Genomic DNA, 21,443 nt, shown 5'->3' on the forward strand with positions numbered 1-21,443 from the left:
GCGGGAAATGGGCTGCTGTATTAGACTTCAGATATGCAGTGCCCTAGTTCTTAAATGCTGTTTATGAAGGAGACCAGCTCATTTTAACTGAATTATTTGGAAATGGGCAGGGGGAGAAGAAACTGATGTGCAACTCATAGCCATCTTGTTTGTAGCTCACCTTCCCCCTTCTTGCCTATGTGCCTAGATTGCTGTTCTTCAACTGATAAATAATTTCACAGACATGCATGCCATTGATTTAGCACAGGGGGATGTCAAAATGGATAATAGCATAATGACAGCTTTGGCAGAGAGCCAAGCTCTCCCACTGGTGGGCACAGCTGTCCATTCACTGGCAAAGGAAAGGGTGAAACATTTAGCACGGGCAACTTATTCTGTCTTCAGACATTACAGTGTGTATTGTCCTGGAATATGAAGCACCTTGACTTGGCCAGAATCAAGGACTGCATTTAGTTATTCTTGTTCTGTAGGAGCAGTGTTAAAATTGCACTCCAAAGACAGGAATGTGGAGCTTTCTGACTTGGTGGGTTCCTTCATTCTGTGCTGTCTCTTATTACCATCCCTCGCCACAGATAGTCACTTCCATACTGAGTTTCACAGCTTTTTCCTACTAGTTTTCTTATTTTTATTTTTAGAACTAATGCATCAACAACCCCCACGTACTGATGATGTTCTATGGGTTTGCTTAACCATTTTCCATTGCCTATAAGATCAGCGGACTTCTTTAGCCATCACCTCCTTGTGCTACCAAGAAGGATCTTTTGCTAACTGCCAGTCTCTTTGTAGCATCGGGCTCTTGTCTCTTCCTTTGATCCCTGCTATTCTTAGCCCCAGAAGCACATTGCACTGAGGTGAAGCTGAGAAAGAGAAGCAGATTGGTGTTGCTGCACAAAAGCGCTGACCTGTGTTGCCATCTCGGCTTCTAAGGGGCATGCAGATGATCTGTAAAAGAAGGCTTATAGCACATCCTCCCCACCCCTCCCATAAAGCTAACCTGGCTTCTTCCTCTGATTGTAATAGATGTACAGCACTTATCAGCAAATCAAACGTTGATTGAATGTCTGCATCACTCCCCTCCTGCTCTCTCACACACTCTCCCCACTACAGATAGGCTGCTTGCCATCCTTTATTGCAAGTTTATTCAATTTAGGTCTTACTGTTTTCTAAAACACACATTCATTTATTATTTGTTTAAGACATTTCTGTGCCACTTTTATACAACTTTAGGTTGCTTACCATGGTAAAAAATAAACATAGTATTAAGTTAAAAACAAAAAAAGTACTACAAAAACAAGGCTAAAATAACAGGGTCTGACAGTGCTATCCTAAGAATACTCTCTTAGGAATACGCTCTACTGAATAAACTTCAGTAGGATTCTAAATAAACCTTCTTGGGACTGCACTGTGACTCACCCATTTGTTTAACTAATATTTAGAATTTATTTATTTATTTATCTATCAATTCTAGGACTAACATGAGACAACATGGAGCACTGGTGGTACATAGGAGTACATATTTAAAGCAGCAGACAATATGTTAGGCAATATAGTGATGAAGTCTGTGGTCCCTAACTCATTAGCGAAGCATCTTCCCTACAATACAGCCCTCCCATTTGAGTAAAAAGCCTTTTTGAATAGTTCAGTTTTGCATCGTTTACGAAAAGTCAGGAGAGTGGGGGCTCTTCTGACTTCCTCAGGCATGTCATTCCACAGGATAGGGGCCACCACAGAGAAAGCCCGTGTACGGGCTGCTGCTGACTTCACCTGTGTGCAGCCTGGCACCTGTAGGAGACCCTGTTCAGATGAGCGAAGCTGCCATGGAGGAACATAGGGAGGGAGGCGGTCCCATAGGTATGCCGGACCAAAGCCACGAAGAACTTTGTATGTAATAACTAATACTTTGAATTGAGCACAGTAACTGATGAGCAGCCAATGGAGCGACTGTAGGATGGGAGTGATGTTCATGCTCCTGCTCGCTCCTGGTAACAGTCAAGCTGCAGCATTTTGCACTAATTGGAGCCTCCTAGTTAACTTAGATGGGAGACCTATGTATAGAGCATTACAATAGTTAAGTCTTGATGTTACCATAGCATGGATCCAAGAGGCCAGGTCAGCCATGTCAAGATAAGAAGCCATCTTCCAGGCTAGAGTGAGGTTGTAATAAGCATTTTTTGCCGCTGCCTTAACTTGTTTTTCTAGTAATAACGCTGGATCCAGTATAACCCCTAGGCTCTTAACTGAGTCTGCAAGGGTCAGACAAACGCCATCGAAAGTGGGGAGTACAATGTCCTTCAAGATCTCTGCTTTCCCAACAAGCATCATTCCGCTCTTATCTGGGTTCATTTTTAATTTGTTATTTTTCAACCATTTCACAACAGCTGTCAGGCAGCGATCTAAGATTTCTACTGCATCCTGTGGGGACCTGGAGAGCAAGTTATAGAGTTGGATGTCATTGTCATCTGCATATTGATGACATCCAACTCCATAACTGTGAATGAGTTTTCCTAAATTGTTTTACGTAGAGGTTGAATAACATGGGAGATAAGATTGTGCCCTGCAGAACCCCACAAGATAGTTCCCATTCTAGAGATAGTTGATCTCCAACGGCCACCCTTTGAGTCCGCTCCAAGAGAAACAATTTAAGCTAGTCCAGGGCACATCCTTTGATGCCCACTTCTGTTTCTAAATGCCTCAACAGGATGGCATGGTCTATTGTGTCAAAGGCTGCAGATAGATCCAGTAGAAGCAATAAGGAGGCATGGCCTTTGTCTATATTCAGACGGAGATCATCCACTAATGCTACTAGTGCTGTCTCTGTCCCATGCCCTGGTCTGAAACCTGTCTGGAAAGGGTCCAGAGCGCTAGAGTTATCCAAGAAGATCTGGAGTTGGTCAGCTACTGCTCTCTCAATCACTTTGCCCAGAAAGGGCAGATTAGAGACTGGGCAATAATTGGCCACATCATTTTTGTCTAGGGATGGTTTTTTAAGTAGCGGACGGATAACTGCTTGTTTGAACTGCCAGGGAAAGCTGCCCTGAGTTAGTGATTGATTTACAATAGTCCTCAGTGGTTCTCTTATGTGGTCCTTACTTGATTTTAACAGTCAGGATGGGAAAGGATTGAGCGCACAGGTAGTGGTTTTTATAGATGTCAAGATCCTGTTAAGATCTGTCATTGTGACTGGATCAAAGCAATCCAAATGTAAGCTGGATGGTGTATTTATCATTTCTTCTATCTTGCTTGCATTGCAGCTAGCATCTAGATCAGAGGGTATTCGTGCTCTTTTATCAGCAAAAAATTTAGCAAAGGCCTTGCAGCTAATTGTCTGATCTTGGGACTGTAAAGGTTCATATTTAGGGGTTGGGAGGCATCTGGATATCTTAAACAATTGGGATGGTTGTGAACTAGCTGACACAATAGTTGCTGGAAAATAGCATTTCTTTGCCGCTTTCATTTCCGCTTCATAGGTCCTCCAGTGGGTTCTGTAGCATGTTCTATCTGCTTCTGCATGAGTTTCTTGCCGGCGCCTTTCTAGACATCTTCCAACTCTCTTTAAGTCAGCCAGCTCCATGGTAAACCATGGGGCCGGTGTCCGTCCCAAGGGCCGGAGTGGTTGACAAAGAGCAATGGAGTCAATAGCTTCAAAGAGCTTTGCGTTCCACACTCCTACAGCAGCTACCATGGGGCATGTGTCTGGGATTCTAAAATCCCCCAAGGCATTTTGGAATCTAGATGGATCCATGAGCCTTTGTGGGCAAATCATTTTAACTGGAACCCCAATTTTGTGGGGAGTTGGGGCTATATTCACTTTTGCCTTCAGCAGATGATGGTCTGACCATGGTTCAGGCTGAACCTCCAGTGTTGAAACAAAGTTTCCTCTTAAAGGCTCAGTACAAAATATTAAGTCTAAGGTGTGGTCTCTTTCATGTGTAGGGCCTGTCACAATTTGCGAGAGGCCCAAGGTTGCCAGGGAAGCTATAAATTCCTCAGCCGGGTCTGAATTTGAACACTCAGCACAGATGTTGAAATCTCCCAGAACAATAAGTCTAGGTGTCTCCAACACCATGTCTGCTAGCAACTCCGCCAACTCAGAAAGGATGCTTATGGGGGAGCTAGGAGGTCTGTACACAAGAAGGATACCCAATCTATCTTTAATTTCCAGAGACAGGTACAAGCAGTCAATACCAGCTACAGCTTGTACTGAAGATCTATGGAAGTTGAAGGACTCACGGAGAATAATAGCAACCGCTCCTCCTCAGACACTATAGCGAGGTTGGTGTAGGAGAACGTAGCCAGGGGGATTTAGTTGAGACAGACACACCTTGTCATTTTCCTGCAGCCATGTCTCTGTTAGGTAAGCCACATCGATTTTCTCTTCCTGCATATATCCCAGCAATGCATGCATCCTTGTTCCTAACAGATCTTGTATTGCATAGGATTAGTGTAGCAGGGGTGGGTGGGAGCAGCCCCATTGTCAGCAGGTGGAATACTAGAGAGGTTGGATAAGCAGCGAGCATTACTGCTGGCTGTTGGGTGCCTTTCATAAACTGTGCTCCCATATCTACCAGCTCCCAACTGCACTTGAATAGTAAATTTGCCTGACATTTCTACCAAGCAAGTAAGTAGTAAGTAAGAAGCTCAGGATTGCACCCTGCAACCATATATTGGAATATCAAACATACTGGTGGTCTCAACTCAAACAATAGTCTAGGGCTACAGTCTTCATGTATTGCACAAGCAGTGTTGATCAGTTGTTGCAATAATCTCACAAGCAGTTTCTTCCTATCCTCACTTGTCCTTCAACCCATGTAGCTGATGGCTGGTCCCAGGCTGCGTGCCACGGGCTAAGAGCTACAGGCCAAGAGCCCTTGTGCTCCCACCCTTCAGCTTGTGCCAAGAGGCTCGCGCCTCTCTGCCTCGTGCCCCAGTGAAATAGCCCTCCTAGCATGCAGAATGCTATTCTGAGAAGAATTACATCCTTCTTTGCCCATTGACTTTAATGAATTTGGCCTTGGGATCAAACTACATGTTGGGGGTTTTAACAAATTGGGTCCGAGTTTCATGCATGTGGAGTAGTCTGTGCGCATGGAGCAACAAAAATGGGGAAATAATTTCCCCTGGCACTATTTCTGTGTAGGAAAATGGCACTGGGGGCGGGGGGTGGCTCCTTTATTTTTGAAAAGCCATTTTTGGCAACCACTGTGTGGCAGTAGGAAACATACGTTGGATCCTGAATCCACCTCATTAAAAACCTGAACATGTAGTTTGGCCCTTAGGATGGCACTGTTAGTCTGCTACTCCAAAAAGACAGGTGCAAAAGAAGTACCGTGCAAACATCTCTGAAGGCATATAAGGAAATACAATACCAATCTCCGTGGGAATAAGTGTTCTGTAGCCTGGAGGCAATCACTGAAAAAGGCCCTGATTCTGGCAGCTGCAGCCCTTGTGCATTGTTAGAATATGAAGCAGAACCTGATTTGAAAATGCAGTGGCCACGGGGGATCATACAGAGAGAGGCCAATTTTTTTAAAGAACTGAAAAACAGTGGTGGTACATCGTCTTCGGCATGCCCTCCTTAGGGTTGCCATGACACAGCTGGCAACCCCCAGGAACATTTGGGGGCAGGAACTGGCGTGCCAGCATGCTGATGTCACTGCTGGTGAAAAGCAGAAGTGCAGTCATTGGCTGCTCTAGGATTTGCAAAAACAGTACAGTAAAACCATAGAGGTCTTGCAAATCTTATAGCACCCCAAGACATGGGGTTGCCAAGCAGTGCCTGGCAACCAGCAGGAGAGTTGATGGGGGGCAGTGTCGTGGGAGAAAAATTAAAAGAAAAATAAGGCCTCATATATTTAAAGGAAGTTCTCATCATAGAGTTCTGGTGATTACTAGAACTAAAACTATGGCATGAAGTTCTACCTTTACCAAAGAGTGTTTCCTAGAGCTATGCTTTAATACTTCTGGGTAGCTCTAAGAATTGCCAGAACTCTGTGGAAAGAACTTCCTGTAAATAGATGAGGCCTTATTTTTCTTTTTAATTTTTTAAAATTTAATTTTTATGTTAAAGTAGGGCTTGGCAGCCTTACCACGATTTAATTTTCAGTTTCCATTGGAAAAAACATCAGTGTATGGTAGAGTTGCCAGGACCCTATGCCCTCCCAGTGGGAGGAGGGGACCTGGCACTTACTTCGTGCCAGTCACATGCTCTCCATTTGCGCACATGCTCTGGCACCTGCATGATGCCATCGCTTCCAGAAGTGACATTGTTGTGTTAGCCATGGGAGCATTCCTGCGCTCTGCGCAGGGCTGATTTGGTTGGTTTGGGGACAAAATCGGCCCCAAATGAAGTGTGATGATGTCTTTTCTGGAAGTGATGTCGTGCCTCCTGGGAGTGTGCACAGTCACCTTACATGTTCCTGGGGTGCCTGCCAGTGGCAGGTGACCTCTGGGGGGCTTGCCACCTCCTGCTAATTGCTGGTGGCTCGGCAGGCACCTGGGAACCCTAGTGTAGGGGGATCACAGTGGATGACCCCCCCTTCATCCTAATTTCCTCCCTCTAGTGCTCCACACATCAACAGGCAACATACTGGGTTGCAGGGAGGTCTCCCACTGGCAACCCTAGCCTTCCTCCGCGAGTCTCATCTGATAATTACTTTACTTTGTCTTAGGTGCCAGGCTAAAATGTTCCTTTTTACCCAGGTTTTTAACTAAGAGTTTTTATTTCTTAAACATTTTATGGTCTGCTTCTTGCCTGAGGATCATTTCAACATGTATTTTATATTGCTGCTATGTCCTGTCTTTTTTATTGACATCAGCCTTTTTGTTAGCATCTTGTTTAGATGCCTGTAACATAAAATCCAAAAGTTACAGAAAGTATTTTCAGGCTATGACTTTTCCAATTGATTATTATAGGATAGTTCCTGCTGTGATGTAATTTTTAGTAATAATCATCCCTCTCCAAAGGGCTTCAATTATACTGAACGTTTTTGGGAAATCCTAAATAGTTGTTTTTGTAAGCAGTTCCTGGATATTGAAAACACTGTATGCATACTGCAGTTATTATTTGTATATATTTATTTAGTTGGAAAATATATATGCTGCTTCTCCAGAGATCTGTTCAAAGCAATTCACAAAGTAAAAATGATACAATAAAATCATAAAAATAACAGCATAAGAATACTCAGTCATCACAAACTAAAAAAAAAGATGGACACCCCTGCCCCAGCCCTGCTATTTCTGCCTTCTGTGCAGGGTCTCTTTTCTGCTGGCAATTAATGCTAATGGGGCTGAACGTACTTCCTTTGCCTGCAGAACTGTTGCTACATCAGTAAGAAAAACTTGCATTTTGCATACTGCCCTGTGTTTTAGATGCCATTCTGTACACATACAAAAAACAGAGCTTTTGTACCATTGATGGATGGCTCCCTAAAAATAACAACAGTAGCCTACTAGGATGCTGACTACCAGCAAAATGCAAATACTGTAATTTGTACCCCGTGTGGTGCTAATAGTAACGTTGGAGTGATTTAAAGCCGGTGTGGTATGGTGGCCAGAAAGTACATTTGCCAGCTCTGGCTAAGGAAATCCCTTGAGATTTGGGAGGAGCTGCTGGGAAGGGTGGAGTTTGGGGAGGGGATGTGATGCCGTATAGTTTCTCGTCCAAAGTTTCTGTTTCCTCCATGGGAACTAATCTCTGCAGTCTGGAGATGTTGTAATTTGGAAGAAATCTAGGACCTACTTTGAGGATTGTAACGCTACTAGAAAGTTAGACTATAAACGTTGGGGTTTGGGGCTCAAATCCCCAGTCTGCCGTGAGTTCAAACCAGTCTCTCTTTCTTAGATTAACCTACCTGACAAGTGTGTGAGGACGTAATGGAGAATCATGATACTGTTTCAGCTTCTGGGGGAAAAGGCAAGATAAAAATATAACAGAGTGGAGAAACTGAATGGGAGAAAAGGGTTAAACACCCAATCAACCAGTGTTGCTGCTCCAATCAAATTTGGATTCCCCTACATCTGCTTGAAACATTTTTAAAAGGTCAAGAGATCCAATCAGGAGTCTCACGTATCACATTCCATTTTGACACACAATTTCTAACCCTTTTTGTGGGTCATTTAAAAATATCTTCACAAGAACTGGCTCAGTACCACAGTATAATTGCTGAGAATTATAGTAGCAATTCAAGATTCCTACAAAGACTTTTAATATATAAGATCTTTCATTCAATTGTGATAACTTGAGAGTAAGCATGGTTTCGTTCAAATAGATTTAAAAGGCACATCAAGGGCATCAACACTTCCAAGGCTGCTTAAAGTAAAACATTGAAAAGAAAATCTTTCATTTAGAAGCAAATGGGAACAAAAGAAACCATATCATTCATACTGTGTTTTCAGTCTAGAGTCTTGTTCAGTAGTGTATTTGCTATTAGCAGGAATAACTAGTGTGGAGGAAAGGATGATTTTTTATTTCAGGAAACTCATCTTTAAGATATAGCAGCAGGTTTTTAATGAGACTTCTGCTCTTTGTCTAGTTTTTGACTAGGTTGACTAGGGTCAAATAATATGCTTAGTTGCAGCTGTGGCATCCATGAGGGATCTGACTGTGCCTCTGCCATGAAAAACAGCTATATAAGATCTCAAAAACTAATATCGGGAAAAGGTAGTATTGTAATAATGTAAAAGGTGAAATTTTTTTGTATCACATCTGGTACCACTGCACAAGAGGTATGATCTTTTGGAAAATTCTATTAAATTCAATTGAGGAGATGAATGAATTATAGAATACCCAGGGATCCAGGAGTGTGCCAGCTGAATTATGTGAAAGAAGCGGTTACAGTGTGTATACAAGAGATAACCCTGAATTTGATAACAGCCACAAGATTGACTGTTGGAAAATAATGGCAAGTGTCAACTGTCTTGTCTAAACAAGAATAGGAATGGAAAGCATGGATCAAATTAGAAACGGAAAGAATGAGAAATAGAAGAGAGATACCACTTTATGACTCTTGGGCATTGCTTATTAGCTAAGTAAATGGCAATTCTTTAGAACAGCCTGAAAATATATAGAAAGAATGGTGTATCATATGCATTTGCTTTATTATAATTGAAATAATTCAAACATTTTTTTTAAAGGGGAAATCACGTAATGCACCTGAGTGCTTTTCTTATGCTTTCACTTTTGTAATAGATTATAGTGCACTCAGGGGCTCTGTGTGACACTGCATGAACACCATACACCACACACCCCAAAAAACTCATTTCTACAGCAAGGTTATCCAAATTCTGCACCAAGCAAAGCAGAATTCTGTGATCTGTGGAAGTTAGATTTGCATTATTTGCTTCTTTTGTATAAAGTATTTTGACTGTGCTAATCATGGTGAGGGTAGCTAAGCAAAGCACTGAAGCACCACCTTATGGCCACAGGAAAGCTGAAAGAGAACCTTTTGATTCAGAAACAGACATTCAGGATGTGACGGAAAGAAGCTCGTCACTCTGTGCCTTCAGTCTGTAGTCTTGTACAGCAATGTTTGTTTGTTTGTTTGTTTATTTATTTATTGGACTTATAGTCCATTCTCCTCGCAATGCAGGCTCAGAGCGGATCACAACCTGATTAAAACACAATAAATAACATAGCTAAAAGCATTTTAAAACTGGCAGAAAAATTTAAACAGACAGCAGATGTCACAGTCTTTCAAGATCACTGTATCTGCGGAGGCTAATATACAGCAATGAGCTAAAAACCAGGAGGGGGGGTCTGCCCCCCCCCTCGGTAGGAGGCTGAGAGGAGGCCCATCCACCTCAACCACCAAATCCTGGTGGAACATCTCTGTCTTACAGGCCAGGAGGAATGCTAAAAGATCCCGCTGGGCCCGAGTTGTCTCAGACAGAGAGTTCCACCAGGTTGAGGCCAGGGCCAAGAAGGCCCGGACCCTGTTCGAGGCAAGACAGATCTCCTTGGGGCCGGGGATCTCCGGAAGATGTTTCCCTTCTGAGCAAAGTGCCCTCTGGGATATATAGGGTGAGAGACGGTCCTGAAGGTATGCTGGTCCCAGTCCGCTAAGGACCTTAAAGGTCAATACTAGCACCTTGAACCTGATCTGGAGTGCAAGATAGGTGTATTATGGGCCTGGAACGGCATCCTAGTCAAGAGCCGCGCTGCTGCATTCTGGACCAGCTGTAATCTCCAGAGCAGGCCCAAGGGCAGCCCAGCGTAGAGCGAGTTATAGTGGTCCAGCCTGGACGGCACCAATACATGGATCACGGTTGCAAGGTCACAGGGTAAGAGGTAGGGGGCAAACTGCCTGATCTGGTGAAACTAGTAAAATGCTGATCTGGTAACCGCCATGATCTAGGCCCCCATAGACAAGGAGGTGTCCAAGACCCCACCCAGGCTCCTCACCATTGAAGTGGGCCTGAGCAGTGCCCCATAAAGAGGTGGGAGCTGGATCCCTGAACCCGATAGCCCACGGCCCAGGTACATGAGCTCTGTCTTCGTTGGATTCAACTTCAGTCTGCTCCACTTTAACCATCCAGTCACAGCCTCCAAAGCCCTGGCCAGATCATCTGGGGTGGTATCTGGCCAGTTAGCCATCAACAGATAAAGTTGGGTGTCATCCGCATATCGATGACATCCCAGCCCGAAGCTCTGCACCAGCAGGGCAAGAGGGCGCATATAGATGTTGAACAACATGGGGGAGGGTATCACCCCCTGAGGGACACCACATACCAAGATTATTTATTCTTAGTCTGTTTTAATTTTTATAAAGTTTAGAATAACTGGTAAATGAGATTCTCAAGAAGCTGAATGCTGTACTCAGTGCTACATTCTGTGTTTTTTTCACAACCCTGAATATAGGTCTGGACAACAACTGAGATTACTGATGAGAGCAATAACCAATTTGAAATTTCTGGTGGAGGTCATTAGTATGCTGTTGTTATTATCTTAAACCCAGCTGTAGTTGGGACTAGCAAGCACTGAAGTTGGATTCAACTTCAGTCTGCTCCACTTTAACCATCCAGTCACAGCCTCCAAAGCCCTGGCCAGATCATCTGGGGTGGTATCTGGCCAGTTAGCCATCAACAGATAAAGTTGGGTGTCATCCGCATATCGATGACATCCCAGCCCGAAGCTCTGCACCAGCAGGGCAAGAGGGCGCATATAGATGTTGAACAACATGGGGGAGGGTATCACCCCCTGAGGGACACCACATACCAAGATTATTTATTCTTAGTCTGTTTTAATTTTTATAAAGTTTAGAATAACTGGTAAATGAGATTCTCAAGAAGCTGAATGCTGTACTCAGTGCTACATTCTGTGTTTTTTTCACAACCCTGAATATAGGTCTGGACAACAACTGAGATTACTGATGAGAGCAATAACCAATTTGAAATTTCTGGTGGAGGTCATTAGTATGCTGTTGTTATTATCTTAAACCCAGCTGTAGTTGGGACTAGCAAGCACTGATTTTGTGAAACTATATATTTATGTACCAACAATCAACAAAAGCAGAACGTTAGACTTAGCCTTTTCACTTGAGCAGGCTTTATACTGCGTCAGATCTTTAAACTATAAAGATCAATATTTTCTGCTCTGTTTGGCAGAATCTCTCCAGGGTTTCATAAAGAGGTCTTTTGCATCACCTACTACATGATCCTTTTCACTAGAGATGTCAGGAATTGAACCTGGGACCTTCGGCATACAAAGCAGATGCTGTACCACTGAGCTATTATGACCTATATTGTAGTATCATCTGGAACCATGCCGTTGACATTATGGCTTTTTGGCTTTTTGGTTTCTCTCAATTTTTTTGGATTTTTAGGGTTGTAAGAGCAAGTAAAGTTTCAAAGAACATTCCATAACAAGAAACTATACAAATATACAATGTCAGGGTGCTTTGGTCACTGGTAAAATCATGTGAGATGGCATGAATTGGATTGGGTTATGTGGCAACTGGGCATGTGAAAAGTTCACAGAAAGATTTCTGGGAATGGAATATTTAACAGTTAAGATTTATAGTGAATGGACACAGATCATTAAAATGAACACTTTTTCTTTGCATGAGGGCACTTTTGAAAAGCACTGCATCTGAAAATATTCTTAGGCCAATGTCATGCCCACTTAAATAATACTTGGTGTATTTTCAGCTTCTGTATTAAATGTTACTTCCACTGCCAGCTTCATAAATCATGGTTACCTCCTGGCTGTGTTACAAACAAGTACCATTTCATTCCCCATTCCATTCAGAAACCTAGAATGTCATTGTATTTTTATCTACAGATGACAGAATAAATGCAGTTTGTATTGATTTCCATGTCTAGCGCAAGAAACATCTCAGTCCCATTATGGATTGATCCTGAATGCTCTGAAAGACAGAAGTGAAATGGAGCAGATGTTACTCGGGATGAAGAAAATGCTTGAAGATGTAAGTGTGGAAACTGATCTTCATTTGGATGAACTTTTCCATTGCTTTTCCTTTTCTTTCTTCCAAAAACACCAATTATCAAATTGTGGTCTTCTGAGATGCATCTCAGCATTTCCTGATATGAAATAATAATCCATTTTTCAACCATAGTTCATAATCGGGGGCTTAATTTACTGCAAATCAAAAATTAAAATTCAAAACCCCCACAGGATAACTGTCAGCAGAATATATTTTGCAAACTGAAAAAAACAAAGTTGTATTTGGGTTCCCCCTATTCCCATCAATTTATTTCAAAATACCTCCTCTTGCAAGCTTGTTCTGCCACTACTTTTATATACCCAAGCTGTGGGGAGACTTCTCATAAGGAATTGACATTTCATGTCATTGAGAGGATTCCTTAACAAGCATGACATTTACTATGAAAAACAACCCACAACCCACAACCTTCTTAATAAAGATGCAAGGCAGAAACCTCAGCTCCTAAGGGTACCCATCATAGTCCTGGACCAGAAATGGTTCTGTTCTGAACATCTGTTCACTGGGAAGACATCTGTTTACTGGAAACAATACCAACCTAAACAAGCCAGTAAAAGTTACTTGTCCCCCTCCCCAATGGAATTACAAAAGCAGAGTGCAGTAAGAGCAAGATAATACATATAATAAACAATGACATAGACTGCAATCCTGTTTCTTTTATAAAAGCGCCCTCTTCCATTACATTACAGCTGTATTTCCTTTGTAGAAATCCCCTCCTGAACAATTATGTTTTTCACAGTCTGCAGAATGACAGAATTGTGGGGGCCTTCCTGACCTTCTCATCCAGGTCATTTCACAAAATGGGAGCTAGAACAGAGAAAGCACATGCATAGGCAGCTGTTGATCTTACCCATCTGCATATTCAGGAGGTTTTGTCTTACACTGTGCAATCTACCTTGAGTCTCAGAGCTAAGCTACACGATACGAGTTACATGAGGATGCGCACATGAAGTGAGTCGCAACATTAGATGGGAAACTGAGTTTTAAAAGAGATTGGAAGACTTTGTCAATTTCCCCTCTCTACAGAGCCAGCAAAAATCACTCTTCAGAGGGTTTGCCAATTTCCTCTTTGCCTCCCAAAGGCTCTGTCAGTTTCACCTGCCCTTCTAGGAAATTTTGCTAATTTTATTGGAGCTACTGGACTCTTGCTCTTTTCTACTGATCTTTAATAATGATCTAATTCAGTGATCTGCATAAATACCAAGATCAATTTTAAACATAAAATTTTCTGTCCATGAAGATAATTTCCATGATGGGAAAAAGGTTGTGTGGAGACATCAGTATTTAATTAGCCAAGGGTTTGTATGTTTAGAAGCCAATGCTTTCAAAGACATCATTATGGCAAACACTGTGCCATTGTCATAGATGATGCACAAGTACTTACTAACACCCCTTATCTTACATGAAAATTACCTCCCAGTAGGGAAAATATGTGTGAAGTGGCCCCTTAGTTTGATAGGGAAGCTCAGTAAATCATCAGTGCATAATGACTTTAGGATTGATGGTATTTCTGTTCTAGATTTTTAATGCACGTTGCCTAATTATTCTACTTTGCACAGAAAGATGCGGAATTCTCAGATCTGAAATCCAGCCTGCAGTTGCTAAAGGGAAGTCTGGAGCAATTAACAACTCAGCAGAATGAGCAGCACCTGAAGCTCTGTGAACAGCTAGGCAGCCTGCAGCTCCCCAACCTTTTGGCAGAATTGCAGGCATTCATTTCTGCACCCAAAACGCTCAGTCATATAAAGGACAATGCTTCCCAGACCTCGCCTGATACGACGTCTACCAAGCAATCTCCTAATTCAAAATTAAATGCTACTGCTGGAAGCAAGTTTATTTCTAGTGATAGTGCCTCCCAAGGCAAAGAAAATGTCAATAATAAACAGCTGAAGAGTCATATTCCAACCACAGGCCAGTATGACAGCAATACTCCTTGCACTTGCCAGTCAGGTACGGCTGCCCCTGAAGACAGCAGTAAGGAATGCTGGCTACTTACTGAAGAGCCAAGTCATGCTACACCAGTGAGGAAAGTGATCAAGAGAGACAATCTAGCAAAGGGACTCAGTGCTATACGGCATTCACTTTTGAAAAGCAATTATGTTGACAATGTGCTCAAGCAAACCCAAGCACAGAACTGCAAAAAGCTGGCTACAGCCCACAAAGTGCAAAGTAAAAGTACTGGCAACAGGGCAGGACAAGGAAGGTTCCAAAAGTGCACCCAAAAGAAAAGACAGCCTTCTTCCAGGAAAGAAGGATGGCATTCCAAATGCATCAATGGCAACCTGAAGCAAAAAGAAACCAGAAAGGAGTGTGCTGAGTCAGGGGGGCAGCGGCATTCTTACCGGGATTCAGTAAATCCAGAAAACTCTTCAGTTGTCAGTCAGCAAAAACCACATCAAGCCCAGAATAGGAAGGCAGAGAAACCCAAGCTTTTGCGCCAGTCTCATGAAAATATGCAGCACGTACCCAATAAATGGGAGATGTCTGGAGTTAAAAAGAGCATGGATAGTTCCAGCATAAAAAATAATAGTTTCTGGGCATGCTCTTCTCCAGAGAGCACTTTATCCCAAAATCAGATAAGATGGTTCAATCTCTCTGAGAATCTCTCACCCACCTGTGCTATACCAGCCTCTCAGAAGACTGCAATGCGTTGCCCATTATTTTTTGACAGTGATTTTTCTGATTGAAAATGTTCTGTTTTTATCTCCTCTCTCTCTTTTGATGCATATGCCAGGCTTGTACATAATTATTTGTGTAAAGCCCTTTGTACATTATAGGCAATAATAGGTTCCTTTGCTCACAAGCATCACAATGCAATGCCCAAAGGGAAAGAACTCATGTAACTTCAAGCAAAGTGAAGTACTCCTTATCCTTTAAAAAAAGTGGTTTGAACCTGTTCAGATATTCCTTGTGGGAAGAATTCTTTACCCAGAAAGAGTTTCCGGCTCCATGCATGCATCTTTGGACATAGCACTGGGCTGCTGCCCTGTGCTATAGATAGCAAGCTTTCACAGCTGAATTCTCCTCTGTGGAAGAGCCAGTCCAGTTGCAAACTATTGCTGTAGAGGCAACAATAGCACAGTATCCAGTAATGTGTGCATTCCATCTCAGATCCTTGCATGCCATTCCCCATCCCTCACCAGGCAAATACAGTAACAATTGATCCAGGCTCACCATTTTTATTTGAACACAATTTCTCTGAACCCTCCACCGTCTCCAAAAATGGGTGTTACAACAGGAATCATTTGAGAGCTACCTTGATGAAATACAGCCTGCCTCAAACTTCCTCCCCCTAATGAAGGGGTGGGCAGGTTGGTGTATATAGTCAAGATTCTTACCAGGTTGTGCTTTTCCCCCCAGTAAGAAATGTTTGAGCAAGCCTCTTGATATCCTTCCACACAAGAACACCATTTCCCCCAAACTCTTCCCATGCCTGTTGTGCAAAAAGAGGCCATGATTGTTTACTTCAGTCTAGAGAGCATTCCAAAGGTGGGATTGGGTGCAGAAACAACATAAAATATGCATGTAGTTGGTGCCTATATGTATGATATGTGCCTATCTGGAATGTATTGATAAAATATGCATAATAAAAGTGCTGTAGATTGAAATCACTTCTCAGTACCAATTGGGCTGCAAAGATCTGCATGTGGGGTTTCACTATTGCACAAAGAGTGTAGCTGGGAGAGCACCCCAGGAAAGTGCTCCCACGTGCTGCAATGTATGTGTGAAGCAGCCTCATTGAGGAGAGGTATTTAGGATGGAGGAAGCAGGAACAAGTGTGGAGATTACTTTGATTTCTGGTGTTGCTTTCATCTGCATGGGAAAAAGTTATTTTGATGCTGTGCCTCACGGGGTTATTGTTGGATACTTGCAATAGCAAAGGGGAATTGTGCACATACTCATGGTCACAGGTGTGGGTTGCTTTAAAACAAAAGATAGATCTATGAGCCAGTGGTGACTAAAAGGAATCTCCATATTCAGAGGCAGTAAACCTCTGAATACCAGTGCTAGAAGGCAGGATCAGGGAAAGGCCCTGGCCTGTGTGCCCCATTTGTTGGCTAGCTAGGACAACTCTTTTGACCATTGTGCCGGACTAGATGCACCACGTCTGACCCAGCAGACCTCTTATCTGCCTCTCCCCATGCTTCTTTCTCACACCCTCCCTCCTCACTTTTTCCTTCTCTAGATAGGTAAAGCTGTTGAGCCTTCTTAAATGATCACTGTGTGGCTGCAATCTTCTTAATTTCCAGTTATAACCTTAACACCTTCACTGCTTGGAGAGTTTGCAATCTGCCTTCCCTGCTGATTCAAGGATTTGCTGTTGCTTGTCTCTTAGAGGGCACTCTCTTAACTGACAGCAAGTCAAAAGGAAGAAACCAAAATCCAAACAAAATACTTTTTGATTGAGACTTTTTCTGGGCTCTTTGAGAAGTCAAATTTTGCTCTCTAATTTCATTTGGGGATTTAAGATTCTTCCTTTTGCATAGTTCTTCTACTGATGCAACCAAATACATCATGGATCCTGCTGCCCTCACTACTTGCCTTACACCAGCTATCCTGCTTTCGGCTTAAACTTTTTTCTCTGAGCCGTACTTCAGAGTCTTATCAGCTGTCAGCAGCCCTTTCTGGACCTCTACCTCCAACATAGGGGACAACGCTGAGGGCGACATCTTCTTAGGGCTGGATCTGTGACTTCCTTCCCATTCTCTCTAGTCCTAGGGCCTTTCTAGTCCTCCCTATGCCCACTTTATTTAGCTATTAAATAAAGATATTAAATTACATGTTAAGTGAGATGTTCGTGGTGGAATCTCCCAACATTTACTTTCATTAAAAAGCAGCCATGGTCTCAGTGTGGACTGGGTGATGTTGGAAGGGGTAAGATAAGATACTAACTAGCTGCACCAGGTCTTAGGATGGAGCTCCCATTCTGCTCAGGAGGCTGGATTGTCTGTAGCACAATCACTTAGGATCAGCCGATGTTAACAGGATTCCCATGGTCAGCTGGTCAGTAAAAGTAATTTCCACTGAAAATAAAATTTACTTATTATATTGATGGAAGCTAGACAGCACCCTCAGGCTTTCTGTACAGGATTAAAAGAGTTAGCACTTCAAAGAAATGGATGAGCCATTAAGATAAGAGGGTAATTGCTTAGCAGATTTATATATGACAAACTCCCCTCAAAACCCCCAAGCAGGAAGATATCCCAGACAAAAGGGAGGCTGGTAATTAATTGAAATTAACTGAAATATTCCCTAGGGCCAGAGAAGTTTGCTTACTTGAACATGATGCTGCCTAGTGCTAAATCAAATGATGTAGTATAGTTTGGTAGCCACTGTCCAGGGCCGAAGACTGTGGAAAGTTTTTTCCCCTCCAAGAGAGTACATCCACCTCTTTTCTAGGGCTAATGACATTTCAAGGGTGGGTAGTCAGTTTTAATAAGCTGAATGGCATGGGAAAGAAGGTTAAACTGTTTGTTTCCTCAGGCTATGGCCCCTTCTGCTGCAATTCCCATTTTAAAATGCACTGGGAGATCTGATCACATGTCTTTTAAACACTTGTCTGGTTTGTCCTTGAACCACCCTTCAGCCCCAATCCATGTGACTCCACAGCTGGTTGCTGGTGTCCGCCTAAATATCAGTTTGGATTTGTAGATGTCCAAAGTATAAAAATTATACCCAGGGAGGGCTTTCCCATCTTAACAGGCTACAGCAAAGGTTCTTAATCTTTAATTCTCTACCACTAACCGCCTAAGTTTGCGACATAACTACTGAATGCCCCCAAGCCACTCTAGAGAAGGCAACTTTATTACTAAAACAACATTCTATTTAGATACTGCCCTTCAGGACAACAACACCCTATGAGGTGGCTGGGGCTGAGAGAGATCTGAGAGAGCTGTGACTGACTCAAGGCCACCCCGTTGGCTTCAACCGGAGGAGTGAGGAATTAAACCTAGTTCTCCAGATTAGAGTTCTGCCGGTCATAACCACTATACCAAACTAGCTATATAGATATACTTATGATACATGTCTATGACACAGACATATCTTGAATGGAACCTATTCTTTTAGGCAGCTCCTTAATGTTAAGTTTGATTTCTATTTGATTTGTGCCAATTTTTAAAGGATTTGGGGGAGAAACTGGGATTTCCCCCCACTCCAAAGTGGAATGAGCAGTATAAAACAATTCTCCTCTGTTGACTGTCAGAAACTATTGCAATTGTGGAGAAAGAGCTGCCTAAAATCCTCAGTGTCTGCCATTTACTCCCCAAAGTCCTGAATGTCTCCCAAAATTTGCAGACCTCCCCCCCAAGTCATACGGCCCTGGCTAAAAATCAGTGGAAAAGCTGTTACCTAGCTAGCAAAACTGGCAGACAGGGAACTGTGACTAACCAAAAGCACGGTAACTGCAAATGGCTATGTAGTAGTTACAAGAGACAACATTCTGTTCTCGGTCCTTTGTAACTGAATGGTAGAAGGATATCATTTGGGAGCTATATGGGGTCTGGCTGGGTTAGTCTCTCAAAGTATATTTGGGCCTTGTTTCTTCTACAGGACTGAGCCAAGCTACAAGTGACGCCTGACACAGGTTGGACACTTGTCAGCTTACCTCAAGTTTTGAAGGGAAATGTAGGCATCCTGGTCTTGCAGCTGTAATGGAGAGCCAAGCTGTAAAACCAGGACACCTACATTTCCCATCAAAACGAGGTAAGCTTACAAGTGTCCAACCTGCGTAAGGCGTCACTTGTAGCTTGGCTCTGAGGAAGTCACACAAATCATGTTTTTCATCTTGAGCTTTTACACATGGTTATTTGCCCCAAGATCAATGCTGTCAAGAAAGCGTGGTCAAGGAAGAGAGCCAGTTTGGTGTAGTGGTTAAGAACCGGGTTTGATTCTTCACTCCTCCACTTGAAGCCAGCTGGGTGACCTTGGGTCAGTCACAGCTTCTAGCTCTCTCAGCCCCACCCACCTCACAGGGTGTTTTGTTGTGGGGATAATAATGGCATAGTTTGTAAACCACTCTGAGTGGGTGCTAAGTCATCCTGAAGGATGGTATATAAATTGAATGTTGTTGTTATTATTGTTATTTTCCCTCTGCTTCCCCACAGCATTTGTGCACTTTCCTCAGCTTTCTTTGATATTTCCCAAACCTGCTTTGTTGAGAGGTTTTCAGACAATCGCAGCAAAGGCAGGATGGCTGCCATGCCGGTGGGAAATTCTGGGTTTTCCCTGGGGGGAAGAGGGAATGGCAACCATGCAGACTGGGGATGGGAAAACATGGGGAAACCCACCGTCTGGAATCTGTACTGCGTTGGCAGCCAGAGCAACAAGAGGGCTTCCACAGGAAATCATCATTGTGTGAAAAGCCCTTCTTCTCTGCCTTTCTTAAAGCTAGATGAGAAATCTGGAAAGTGGGACGAGATGGCAGGAAAAGTTCCCATAAAAGTAGCTGACTCTAGTCAAGAATCCGAGATGTGAACCCCCTAGCATGGGACAGAATATAATCCTTCCTTATCCGGTGCCTTACTGTACGGAGCTCAGTGGCCGTACCTCCTACTGTGATGGATGGATACTGTTCCTGCTGCTCATCTCAGTTCATCTTAATCCACTGTAAGGTTCAGCTGGTAAGAATATTGTTATTCACTGTGCCTTTGATATTTAGAGTAGCAGGATCCCATCATTCATCTTCGTTCTTCTGTGCCTCCACACATGGGTACTGCGCACGCGCAGGCCAGCCGCCGGAAGATTTTTTTATCGCTTTCCCAGCTCCGAAGGGGCCGTTTGCCGCGCGCCTCAGCGACCGTTTCCCGCCCAAACGGTCACATGCTCCTCAGCGGCCAACGGCCCCTTCCCTCAGTTCTCTTCTTGCCGCCGCTTGAGGAGAACGTTCGCTTGTAGCTCCGTGCTTTTTTCTTGTGCTTTGGATTGCTTTGGATTGCTTTCTCGTGACTGACTTGGACTGGATTTGACTTCTCTCTGTTTACTGATTTGGACGGACTGATCTCGGTGAGGTATTTGACCCGGACTGTGTGACTTCGCTTTTGGTTTGCCCCCTGGAATGGCTTCTACAGCCCTGTTTAAGCACTGTGCCCAGTGCCGTGCAAAAATGGCCCAAACGGATGGACATAGCCTTTGCCTGCTTTGTCTGGGGGAGGAACATGTAGTCCCCACTTGCAAGATCTGCCAGGGCTTTACGCATAAAGCCAGGCAGGAGCGGTCCGCCCGCCTCAAGGCTTCACTGTGGCAGCGGGTCTTGGACGCCCCTGGGCCCTCCGAGGCGGAGAAACCTGGGGCCGCGGAGAAGGCTGGTCGAACCTCCACCCTTGTCGGGAGCCGGTCGCGAGCGGGCTCTGTAGCCTCTTCAAAATCGGTGGCTACATCCCGCCCGGCGGACAAGCCTGCATCGAGGGCAAGCTCGGTGGCGAGGTCTGCGAAGTCCCCGCACAAGTCGGCGTCGGTGAGGTCGGAACCGGGGAGGTCGACTCCGAGGCCGGAACCGGGCGAGTCGGATCCGATACGATCAGCCCCGGCGTCGATCGAAAGGCCTGCGTCAGTCCCGGGACCGGAGGCTGCGCGAAAGGCGTCGACCAAGAGGACATCGGTTCCGAAAGCTTCCTCCGAATCGGTGCCGAAGAAGAAGGCTAAGAAGACCAAACATCGTTCTCGGTCCCCTCGGCGCCGGCCTGCAGAGGAGGTGGTCCTGGTGTCTCCACCTACGCCGTCGCCTCACCTAGACTCCCCTGACCGTCCCCTCCTTGAAGAAGAGGTGCCGGATCCCGGGGCCTATGTGGTCCTGTCGAGTGGGCGGCGTTCGCCAACACCGGAATCGAGCCCGGCTCCGCGTCGTCGGATCCGAGAGGCGACCAGGGATCCTTCGCCTGCACAGTCTGCCCGTAGTCAGCGGTACTGGTCGGAGGGGAGTGTCGGATCCGAGCGAGTCGGATCCGAACGGTCTGTGGCTGCGCGTCATCAACAGGCTACAGATCT

At 44.1% G+C, this 21,443-nt stretch overlaps 1 protein-coding gene across 1 annotated transcript in view; it reads left to right on the forward strand.

Moving 5' to 3' along the window:
• Positions 1 to 17,150, forward strand: part of IHO1 (interactor of HORMAD1 1) — a 57,388-nt gene extending 40,238 nt beyond the window's left edge. Inside the window, exons 6-8 of the mRNA XM_054976412.1 lie at positions 12,319 to 12,422; positions 14,018 to 14,408; positions 17,107 to 17,150. Coding sequence (XP_054832387.1) covers positions 12,319 to 12,422; positions 14,018 to 14,408; positions 17,107 to 17,150 — 539 coding nt within the window. The remainder of the gene's footprint in view (positions 1 to 12,318; positions 12,423 to 14,017; positions 14,409 to 17,106) is intronic.
• Positions 17,151 to 21,443: the final 4,293 nt, after the last annotated feature.

This window comes from Eublepharis macularius, chromosome 4 (genome assembly GCF_028583425.1).
Source record: "Eublepharis macularius isolate TG4126 chromosome 4, MPM_Emac_v1.0, whole genome shotgun sequence".
Lineage (NCBI taxonomy): Eukaryota > Metazoa > Chordata > Lepidosauria > Squamata > Eublepharidae > Eublepharis > Eublepharis macularius.